The 12,348-nt window shown below is 41.6% G+C and overlaps 1 protein-coding gene across 3 annotated transcripts in view; it reads right to left on the minus strand.

Moving 5' to 3' along the window:
* The window catches only part of RTEL1 (regulator of telomere elongation helicase 1), a 224,484-nt gene that overhangs the window by 143,404 nt on the left and 68,732 nt on the right, over positions 1 to 12,348 (minus strand). For all 3 annotated transcript variants that reach the window (XR_011205455.1, XM_069243277.1, XM_069243278.1), the window contains exons 14-18: positions 12,262 to 12,317; positions 10,157 to 10,231; positions 2,854 to 2,935; positions 1,638 to 1,770; positions 1,243 to 1,356 (exon numbers count right to left, since the gene is read on the minus strand). Coding sequence is in view for 2 of the 3 variants with exons in the window: in XM_069243277.1 (XP_069099378.1) it covers positions 1,243 to 1,356; positions 1,638 to 1,770; positions 2,854 to 2,935; positions 10,157 to 10,231; positions 12,262 to 12,317 (460 nt within the window). In the remaining variant the exon portion in view is untranslated. The remainder of the gene's footprint in view (positions 1 to 1,242; positions 1,357 to 1,637; positions 1,771 to 2,853; positions 2,936 to 10,156; positions 10,232 to 12,261; positions 12,318 to 12,348) is intronic.

Here is a 12,348-nt window from a genome sequence, read left to right on the forward strand (position 1 = left end):
CACAGCAGTTCTTTCTCTGATCTGGGATACTGCATTACACTGTCTAAGTGCTCTTAGGTCCCTCCTCTCTGCAATGCTATACAAGTAAAAAATAAATCATTTGAGGAAATCAAGTGCAAACTGCAATGAAGCACACATCCAGGGGACTGGAATTCGAAACATCCTCAAACATCCAACTTATCCTGAAATGTTGAACGAGACATGTCAACAGGTTCCAAATAATTTAACGGTTTTGCACAATGGTGTTCACAGAAATGAGTAAACTCACTCCAGCACATTGCTGACATACCACTGGCCCAATACACTCCTGCATCAATTGCTACTCACTTGCACTGGAGAAGTAAGAGGTGATATGATAATGATGAACCATAACATAACAGCACTGTGCATCTGTATTTTGTTTCTCCATAAAATGTAGAGGAGTAAATCTAGATGATCACCCAAGTGAACAAATGAACAGGGAAGCCTCTGTCCATCCTCTACTCACACCGAGCCTCAGAACCGCAATAAGCTCAGCAATGCCAATGCACACTAAGATGACCTTCCCCAGTCCCAACTCATGGGATCAATGTATGTTTGAAAAAACTGCCTTACACACCAAAGAGGGTACACTGGCTTCCTGATAACCCAAAATAAAACTCAACATTTTCTGGCTCATCACAACAGGTCTAGTAGACAACCCCCTTAAACCGCTTCTGCAAACCTGCCTTCTAAAACACAAGCATCCTCCTCTTAAGCTCTGGAAACCTATTTGCCACGGCCACTCATATGTATGTGGAATTTACCCTACAGACTCCAGGTTCTGGTAGTGACTGCTTCTTTGAAACAGATCCCTCAAGGCCCTCTTGCCCTCCAGGAAATCCCTTAAAACGTTTGTTTTCACTAATCTAGGGATTTAACACCTATCAAGAAGTAGCGGCCTCAAATATTTGTAAAAGCAGGGGACCCGGCAGGAAACAGAGCAGACAATCACGAGTACAACAGAAAGAGGAACAGTTATAGCTGCTCCTAAATGCTAGTTATCAGATGAATTTTAAAATATTACAGAAATGGAGCCAGTAGCTGCAATTCAATGCCTCCTATATAGCCTTCCTCTCTGTAGCTGCATTCCTTCTTGAGCTTTTCACACTTCTAATGCGTTTTTTGACATATATTTTATGCCAGGCTCCGAAGTCAAACAACTAATTTGCTATTCGTTGTACATTTTTTCAGACAAAATCATGAAACAGATGAGTCCATTACCGTCTGTCAAAGGCAGAGCTGAGCTGGGCACCGTCGGGTCCACGGGGGACAATCCCCACCCAGATCTGATGTTTCTCGATGACATGAGGATTTTCCAGTGAGATGGGAAAAGGACTGAAAGAAAATACAAAATTAAGAGCCCGAATCTGCCAGTGTTTACAAAACAAGGACATACACTCTACAGAAGGAGTGGCATAAAATACATATAATCTATGTGGCCTTCACAGGTTCCTATCAAACCTATACAGTATACTGTCACAGTTGAATATAGTTTAACCCCATCAACCAGAATATATGCAGATGCCACTAAATCATTCGTCATTCACCTGCATGAATTGTGTAATCTAATACAACAACCTCACTAAGTTGCTAGCCTTGAACAGAAATCAACTTACATTTGCATCTCCATGGCGAAAGAGGAAAGGGGTGCCAGGGTACCACTGGTGAGAAGGATGGTGCGCACCCCCTGCCGTACCAAGTCATTCATAGTGAACCCAGGGCTGAAGCACCAGTAACTGAGGATTTTACCTGTAAACAAAATATTATCAAACAACAACCATAAGAAACGCAATGCATGTGCCAGCCCCGCAAAGTTCAATCCCCAACCACCAAGCCTGCCCTGAATAGAAACAATGAATTGCTGCAGATGATATATGTTCCCAATCAGCGAGCGCTCGTTCAGCTTCCAGATGCAGCAGAAGACAAAAACCAACTTGCTGGGTATGTTTAGATTCCTGCAAGGTAGATAAATTATGGTTCCTTCAGGGTGGACAAGTTATACCAAATATCCTGATGGAAACAGAACTCATCGTCTCTATAGGAATATAGACATCTACCCTACAGAAACCAAATCTATTATAATGCAGGAACCATTACCAGTTACACTCTTCGGGAACCATGATCCCCCTATAGGGATCATAATGCTTTTATTTTGCAAAAATAATCACTTTGCACCCTGCATGAACAATAAAACATGCACCACATAACAACTGTAAAGGCCTTCACACAATGTGCAAACATGCCTCTGTATCTTTTCATAAATTTTAATAAATGTCTTTCCCCCAGGTGTGTAGGTTGAGTGAGATGGTCAGACCTCTCCTCTGAAAGTAGTGTGTGCATCCTTTTACCACAGGTATGCTGCAAAGTGGGTGGAATGTCTTTCTGCATAGGAGGCATAATTTTGGGCTCCTGGGGCAGTCAGTAGTGTTTGGGCAGTATTTGTGGAATATTTCAAACTGCTTTCCCTGGCTTTATTCCTAAAATAAAATCCAAATTCCTGTAAGATCCTGCATATATTTTGCAGTGCACGCATTTCCCATACTTTCATATAAGACCAAATTGCTTGACGCAGAACAATCTATTGATGATAGCATGTTTTGTGAGGAAGGAAAGGAGGCAAGACCTTCTGTATTCTTTAACCCTCAACTGTGGAATGCTCTGCCGCTTCAGACCACAGAATCATACTTCGATTTTAAGAAGGGTTTAACATTTTTCTTGCCAAGCGATAAAGTCAATGGTGTTGTGGCCCTCTTCATTTAGGTTACTCATGCACTGAAGCAAAGAAGCAACTGGGTACGCCGCTGCTTAATATTAATATGTGCACATAAATACCTTCCTTCTTCTTGATCGGCGCGCTCCAGACATCCACTTTGGGTTTCTTCCACAGGTGGCTGTCATCCAAACGAACATGCACCTGTGGGAGATCACAGACAAACCATACAGTCACACAATGGTGCAGAAGGAAATGGAGCACAAAGGCAGCCATTGTTGCTGCACAAGGAGGGTGTAGACCAACAGTTGTAGTAAGTCCCAATTCAGGGTATAGTGGGAGAGTGGCAAAACAGAACCGGGCCACAATGGCAGTGACTTGACCGAGTCCTACTCGATCAGGCAGAGCTGCAAGTGTTTGTTAGTAGGAGAAAAATTGGAAGAAATGCACATTAGGCATAAGCTGCACCAACAGAACAGTGTGCAACATCTAGTACTGAAATCGTAACTGGTACAAGTGTCTGGGCTGACCTCTACTTGGAACAGTGACAATAGCCACATTTTTCTTGATAAACCACATTTTCTTCAACTTAAATTAGGTCTAATGCTTAAGTAAACACTGGTGGGATACCCAATGCTTTAATCAGTTTGTAGTGTCACATGGTTAACATCAGTGTCAACAAGCACTGTGGACAAATTGCCAAAGACACCGATTCTGTTGAGATAATGCTAGAAGAACTGACAAGATACAGTTACACTGCAATAGAGGAAGCAAGGGAGTCTGGAGTCTTAAGAAAGGCGTTTTCCAAATCCCATGTACTTTGACCATGACTCTGATGGTCGGTGAAGAGGTCAGTAGAAAGCATGTTTGAATAGTTCAGTCTTTAAGAATTTCCCAAATTGTAATAAATATGGTTCAAAATTCAGGAAAGGACTGAGGTCATTTCATTATCTAGGACCCTGCTCTCCCAACGAAGTGCTTCCATGTTTCAATTGCTTGTGCAGCCATTGATGGATGTGGTGAGCATAAAGGAACCTGAGGCCTCTGCCAGGGGGTTTGTAGGTGGTTCAATTTCAGTAAATATCTTGTGCCGTTTCCCTAGTTGGCCTTGTGAACTGTATACAATATTTAGAATTTGATCTTGGTTTCCACAGGCAGACAGTGGACTGCCTTAAGTGTTGGCTCTACATGGTCCCATTGCTAGATGTTAATGCCTATATGCAGGTTTTGCCACCTTTGTAGGTTGCCAATCAGTCTTTTAAGTACACCTATGTTGAAGTGGAAGAATTATAAAAGGACGGAGTGCTGACGTATACCGATTATTGTGTTAACATGGTGGAGGGGAACGTGAGAATTCAGAGTCAAACAGTATCCTGGCATGCCTTTATTTTTGGATGTCTGATGGGCAGTTGCATACTTTGAGGCCAGTCATAAGGTAGGAAGCCAGGTTCCTTTTGAACCATTACAAGGATCTCTGTTTTGTCTCACTGCATGCACAGGACGTTACTTGTCTTCATGTGAATTATATGGTTCAAGCATGAGGTAAAGTTGGTGGGGCTATCCAGTTGAGAGTTTGTGTATCATCCACATACATTTGGAAGTTGAGTAGGACAAGTCTGACAGCTTGGCTAAGGATAAAAAAATGCTGAACAGCAAGCATGAGAGAGATGATCACTGGGGTAGGCTGATTGGGACCAGGATCAAATCAACAGACCCCATTACCAACATTTTGGGTTTCGCTGGAGAGAAAACATGAGTCAGTACGGAGCAGATCACTATATGGCCACCGTTCTAGCTTTTCCACAAGTATTGTGCAGGTCACAAAGAGGTTGAAGAGTGTTGTGAAGTTCTGTGATTGCAGTAACCAGTCTAGACTCCACAGTACAACAGGTAGCTTCTTTATTCACACATAAGGATAGATTTAGGAAACATCAGGTTCAGTTGCAGATGACAAGAATTAATTTAAGGGATAATCTACCTAGAGCACAGAACGCTTAGCCTCTGATCTCAACTAGTGTAACAATTATATCAGAACGATCAGCTCAACACTGCTAGTGGCATAGAAACTTTCGCTGGAACATCATGCCCCTAGTGTAGCTAGGACACTTAGATCAAAGGGAAAGCAAGACACAACAAGGAGTTTAAAGGGAGTATTCTAGTCTTTATTCATGGAGATTAAGAGTTTCCTCCCTCCCCTCTCATGCAGTCCTGTGCTGATCCGGTGCTCCTGCAGTGTCTAACCAGGCCAAGTAGTTGTAGAGGAGCCAGTGCCACACAATCCACTCATGGAAGTACCTCTTCACCACTCATTCCATGATCTTTCTGGGAAAGTGGAGGTTGTAAATTGGCTGGTAATTTGACAAGGCATTACGGTTGGCAGGTTGATTTTTTGAAGTGGGTTAATGATGGCACGTTTCAAAGAACTTCCAAATTGAGGGAGGCATTTATCATGTTGGTTGTGCTTGTTGTCAAGAAGGGATGAACTGTTTGAAGCACGTCACTGACCTGGGGTCCATGGGCCAATGCAATGCTTTAGGCTTGGAGGCAATGATTATCATCCTGGTGGTCTCTATAGGTCAGAATGAGGAGAGGGTGGAATGTAGCAGTGCTTGGGAGTGGGTGTGACAAGAGGTATCTTAGGAATGTTAGAAATTAGTGCACAAATATTGACAATTTTGGATTTGAAGAACTCAAGTCTTTAAAGTATTATCTAATTGTACTTGGTTTGCCTCAACCTGGATCTTCATGGTAAATGCTTAAGACCTCCTTGGGTTTGTTGGGTGCTTTGTTAATGCATTTACAAAGACTTTTTGGTGGCTGTCTTAACTGTTAGGAGCTTTATCTTTAAAAGATCTGGACCTTCACCATAGCATTAGGGTCTCTTGAATCATTTTGCTTGCTCTTCAGTGTTATAAGAAAACGTTTTTTTTTGTTACTGGAGACAACGTAGCAACTGGATAGTCTGGGTAGAGTTGCTGCAGTCAGTCAATTTCTAAACTAAGCAGAAGAGGAAGGTGTGATCTGATCACATCGGTGGCTGTGCCATTAAAACCTATAAATCAAGGTTATAAGCAAACATGAGCAGCAGTTTGTGAGAAGCCTAGGTCAGCCATATTTCAAGGCGGTCTGCAGCAGGTTTTGAGGCTGGCTTGTAAACGGCCTGACTGAAGTCACCTAAAATAACCATATTTTAATAGCTTTACAATGTCTCTGGAGTGCCATTTTCATAAAATGTTGAAGAGGGGGGCAGGGAGAAATATGCAAAGTCAATGTCATAGTGAGTCAACTTTAAGACACACCCAAAATACTGAACTTTGAGAAAAACATATCTGTGGATCGGCCACTGAATGGATAACTTATGCATAGCTTGCTAAACTGCAACATAGGCCTAGGCAAAATTTATTTTTGTGGTCATGGAACAAAATGCAAAATAACACCTTACTTTGTATTTTGTCTTCTGCAACATTTTGGTGTTTCTAGTTAGTGTACTGGTTTGTGTGTGGCTAAAATTGCCCAAGAGCAGGGAAACTCCATGAAATCGGGCCAGCAGAACTAATCTATAAATCTAAAACAGAACTGAGGGCAAAATTTCTTAAAAGGCAAAGTTTGTGGCTAGTCATGAAATTTCACCTACCTCACCTGCTATAGCTTTATGATGCAAGATTAACATAACATATGGAAGCTGTATTACAACAATTATTTAGGAAAGTGCTTCCTCCAGGCACCCCTGGAGGAAGGATAATCTTTAGGTCTCAGTGAACACGGAAACAGTTTGAATTACTAGCCTGAGTGACAGAGCTAGCAGCAAGCAGTACTTAATTTAAGTCAGTGACTGCTGGTGGGAACCACCAGCATTATTTTAGGTGCCTAGGACTTTTATGATGGGGTCAGTTGTTAACCATTATTAAAACTAAATTCTGTATTTCACTACAGACATGTAGACACCTTGTAGAAGTAAACCCTGAAATTGTTACAAACGGTAGAGCTACCATGGGTACGTATAGTAAACCCCAAGCATTTGAAGTTTTTTCATGAAGCATGAGCACTTCTATATCTGTACAGTGCAAGGCAAACAAATCATAACAACATCAGCATTTGTAGTGAATACATCAGGAGCTGATGATGGGCCAAGGGGATGGTGACTGAGGCAACAACAATGGCATACACAGATCATTTTACATATTATGGGTCTGATTTAGATATTGGTGGATGAGTTACTCCATCGCAACGGTGACCGATATCCCCTTCTGCCAAAACCTAAATCCCATTAAATCCTGTATATTTAGATTTCGGCTGACAGGACATCCATCACTGTTGTGATGGAGTAACGATTCCGCCAATACCTAAATCAGGCCTTATGTCTTTAAATGCGAGTGTATGTGTTGCATAGTGTCAGGTGAGGTGGTAGCACAGCCTCTTGTGCTGTTTGCACTTCTGAATTTGTGCTTCTGGATGAAATTGCTAGAATGCTCCTGGGGCCAGATGTATGAAGCATTTTTATGGGCCATTTGCGACCGGAAAAATGCTTTTTCGAATGTACAAAAGACAAAATGGGATTCAAGAACCTGCTACCGAATCGCATTTTGCCTTTGCAATTGGGTATTTGTAAGGGACGTCCCTTCTAAATACCGAATCAGTATGGTATGTATTACTGTTTTGCAACTGAATTTCGGTCGCAAAACAGTAATACTTTACCATCAGTTTCAAACTGTTGGTAACACGTTCTCAAAGAGGAAGGGGTCCCCAAGAGACCCCTTCCTCTTTCAGAATTAAAATAATAATATTTTTTAAGAGCAGGCAGCAGTCCCAGGGACCACTGCCTACTCTTAAAAATTGAAACTTAAAAAAATATATATAGATATATTTTTTAACGCATTGCAATTTCTTTAAGAAAACGGGCTGCGTTTTAAAAGAATTGCTTTATTTAAAAGCAATCAGACATGGTGATTTGCTGACTCTGGCAAGTCACCGTCCCTGCAATGGCTATGGATCCTAATGGGTCGCAAATTGCGACTTACCTCATTAATATTGATGAGGTACCTCGATTTGCGACCCACAAGGTATCTCAAATGAAACTCAAAAGAGTTTCATACATTAGAGATGTTGATTTCATAATTGCGGGTTAAAGAGAATCGCAATTAGAAAATCAGTTTTCCTAATGTTAGTACATCTAGCCCTTCGTGCGGGAAGGGCTGGTGGGTCCTGGCTTCAGACTAGACTATTACCAGGAACGTAGAGCTACCACTGTGAGCATTGTGTCCCCTGACAATGAGGCGTACCCAAGCTTTATTTCATAATGTGCAATAACAGTGTGCTTTATTGCTCAACTTATGTTCTATAAACACTTAAAGGCACTTATACAATCAGTCACAACAAATGTACTGCTTCAATCACACTATGTAAGGATCCTTGTAGATTAACGAGTCACTGATGGAGGCGAGTCACGTCAGTGGTAAAGGTGAGCTGCAGCCTCCTAGGAAAAATTGTGTGCATCAGCACTTTATTTATTTTACAGATTAATCACTGGCAGCAAGCCAAACATCAAGGGGAAGTGTGTATGTATGGAAGGGAACTTTAATCATGGGAAGCTCCACATGTCAGGATTCAAGAGATCTGTGAAGCAATGAGCCAAACGTATATTGTAACTGCAACATTATCTGTACGTCAGGAGAACTTTCATATTAATAGTGATTTTCAACCAAAACTTGATAAACTCAAATCAATACTATGGTACTAGTGAATATGAAATATGAAGAAAGAGCAAAGTTCTCAGCTCACTCTCTCTCGATGCTAAATGAGGTCTATGCCCTCTATTAGAAACAGGACTTCAGCAAGAAACTTCTATTTATTTAAAACCAAACAATCATTCATACCACACATAAACCTTGTGCCCTCACTGACATAAATGAGATTGCATCACACACACATATGTGGACTGATCTCTTAAGAAAACAAGGGGTACAGCAACTGTGACAGGAGAGAACGTGAAATCATGTAGTTCCACTGAGGGTATTTCCATTCTTCCTATTCTGTGGCAAACTAGAATTACCCTGTTATAAACCTGGTCATGGCCAGTGCTTCATTTTAGGTGGGTGCGGGGGACAGGTGTTCAAAGTTTAGCTTTGGGAGCCCACTGCTGCCAGATACCAGGGTTGCTGAATACCACTGTTGCCTAGTCTTGATTCATAGCTCTTTCTTCCAGTAACCTAGTTTTCCTGAGACTTACTTTCCATCTTCCAGCTTATTTTTCGTCTGTGTTCTGCCTTTGTCATTGTTATCGTATCTTTCTCCCTTTGATTCCTTTCTCTCTCTTGCTCTGGATCAAAGTCTGATGATGAAAAACAACTTGTGTGCCCGTGCTCTCTACTTCCAACCACCGGCACAAATTAGGTACTGTTCTTGACTACTCCCCACTCCTCTGCAACTCAAACAAGTGTGGTCTCAGTTTGTGCATTCTAGAATGTGGTAGCCTGCCTGTGGCAGTGTATACATTTGTAAAATTGTACATGTGTGGATAGGTTCTAAGTATGCGGTCACCAAGACATTTCATTATAAGCTGACCTTTGGAACACGATGCTGCAAGGCGATGACAGTTTTTTTACTTGTGAATTAATTCAGTGTGTTCAAGAGGTTTCCAGATAAACACTCAACTTCAGCACCAAGGACAGCAAATTGCACATCAGCTGATGAGTCCTTTAAATGGGAAAGAGCTTTAACTCAGTGCCTTGCAACATGGTCAACACTTCTTAGAGATGGTGATTCCTTTCCTAGTAGAGAACTACCAAACTTGCACATGTTGCAATGTTCTGTAAGACATTGTTGGCAGACTGAAGGACTGCCATTAAAATGACCTTTTAAGTTAGTGCTGGATCAACTGTTTAATTGGTTGACAGTGGCCAACTACCTGGATACTTGCATCATGGTAATTGCTGCTTCCTTAGAAGGTAAAGGTAGTCTGTTATTACACTGCTGAGGTGGTGAGGAGAGGGGAGTTGTGCTGTGATTATTTGTGTTTTTAAGGCCAAGATAGAAAAGAGTGGTTTGGGTCTTTCAAGAAGTACACCTAAGGCATAACTTTGATCCTAGAACGCCAAGGCTGGCGTTCTGAGCATGGAGGATCCTGCCAGGCTTGCTGGCGTTCTACCAGCTTCCATCACTCGCAAGCGCCACAACTGCAAGCCAGGCGTCAAAGACATTGGCAAGGAATAGGACTGGTGCCCAAAGTCGAATAGGAGATGTAATATCATGTAATACTGGAAAAATTACCACACCCATCCATGGAGAGTAGTGGGATATATCTTATTGTACTAGGAAACTTGTCTCAATTATCTATCCCTCGTCTAACCCTAAAGACCCTACCTTCAGCATGATGCACCATACAATGTAGAAGAACGTCTTGACCTCCCTAACCTCAAAACGACATACCTTGTAATACTTGGATATGGCTTGCTGTATTCCTGAGACAGACATTCCTTCCTGGGGCTCGGCGCAGAAAACAATCTGCAGTGAGATGACAAAGAGTGACAAAAAACAAAGGTTAAATGAAAATCAGATCAATAATTCATAGACAAATACTTTAATAATCCCCCTAAAAAGTAGGCATTGTTCACAGTTAGGCAGTCTTCTAAGGCCTGGTAATATATGAAGCAACAGGTTCTGAAGTGGTGTGCTTGATGTGGATTCCATTTGTTTTCCCCACATCAGATATTTACATGTTTGGACGAGTAGAGAGGTAGAGTGGTCGTAGGGGAAATTCTAGAAATAAGGATAACAGATGGCAGGTGTCGGGCATTAAGATTGGATGAGAGCTTCCTTGCTGGAGACCCTTCTGAATCCTTATTCTCTAGTTGCAAGACCTTACTCTTGTCCACTTACAATTGTTCAGTCGGTCAAATGAGTCTCTGGGAGGTTTCTGGCCTTTCTCTTTGCATGTTGCTACCCTTGGAAACTTTATACTTCATAATTTGTCAGCTTGCTAATTTAATTAATATAATAAAAGTAATAAAAATTGGCTTTTCCTACAAAGGCAGAGGCAAGGGTTGACATGGGTTGTTCCTCTTTGAGTTTCAGTTGTACCTGGTGGCTACTGTGGCCGCAAGGAGGCACAATATAACCTTTATTGTAACAGAGCATTGTAATGAATATTTCATTTTCTGAAATTTTGCTTGTATGATACACTTAACCCTATGGAAGCGAGCACACCACGTCAGAATCTAACTGCATTTTTTAAAAATTTTATTAAAAAGTAGTAAGCTCAGCTACAGCACATGGGGACTTTTCAGGCCTGCAAACTCCCAAAAACATTGGTATACCTCTGCCTCTAAATTTAACCTCTAGTAAAGATGGCACACTGGATTTATCATGGGCGAGACTCCAGAAACATTTGTTTTAAAGAGAAACCTTCTATCTTAAAAATAAAAAATTTCACATGGGCTACCAGCACTCATATTGACACCCAGCGTTTTGTGATTTTTATTTATGAAGGTGGTATTACAGTTACAATTAAAGGTGAGGTTCAGACCCCTTTTGGGGGGCCTGAGGGGTTAGTGGCCCCCAACCATGGGGGTTGACGTTGTTGGCCACTGGTATCCTGGGGCCTGTCCTGCTAGGGTTCTGCAAAGTCATCCTGAAAATCTTATGTGCCACAATTGACTCAGCAAAGGGATGTTAAAGAAGGCGGGAGCATAGAAGTGCCCCAGGACACAAAGTCTCGGTGAGTGTGAGAGATAGTGGTGCTGAACACAGAGCCTTGGATGGGTGAGACTTCCTCCTCTAGGAATCAAGACAGGATGTCAGCATAGGCAGAGAAGGATTCGGAAAGACTAGTCCCACAGGAACATTTAAAGGTAGGGGAGGAAACCTATCAAGGTTTTTCTGACACTTCAACATGGGTCTGCTTTTTCTATTTATTCTCTTCTGAACATGAAGCAGTTAGTAAGATGTTCCTCAATAGAAAACAAAGGTTGATCAAATCTGGTCATGCACACCTATGCAACCTTTGAGTGCAACAAATGACGTGCCACACAGACCTCAATGACATAGTGAGGGAACAGGTGCCATATATTAGTGCTTGCACCGCTCTGTTATGGACATTTGACTTCTAACCTATGCCAGCATTTAAAGGATAAAGTATTAATGAAAACACTTTCCCTTTAGTACTTTAAAAAGTAATTGAAGTATGGTGTTCACAAGCAGCTTCTTATGGGTTGGTTGCATTATTGCCTTGGAGACAAATTCACTTTGGAACTGCTCGGACAACCCATGGTGAATTTGTAAAGCTTTACGGAACTAGTGTAAACCTGCAGGCTATTCCATAAGATGAGGAATATGTAGAGAAATGTGTCTATTGCAAATAGTTATTATCTTCAAAAATCTCCAATATGCTTGGGGGAATACTCAAAAAGGTAGAATGACTAAGGAAGCCCCTGGCTACTTTGTATAAGAATGTACCCTAATTGTTTTCTTGCCCTGTCCTCATTATGGAAGTGGTAGATTAATTTAGGCCTTTGTTTCATCATAATGTGCGGTACCTGAATCATCTCAATCAGCTTCTGCAGCCCAGAAGTATTGGTGAATATCCCGGGGCCTGCAAGGAAGATAAACAAGTTACATCCTTA

This window comes from Pleurodeles waltl, chromosome 7 (genome assembly GCF_031143425.1).
Source record: "Pleurodeles waltl isolate 20211129_DDA chromosome 7, aPleWal1.hap1.20221129, whole genome shotgun sequence".
NCBI lineage: Eukaryota > Metazoa > Chordata > Amphibia > Caudata > Salamandridae > Pleurodeles > Pleurodeles waltl.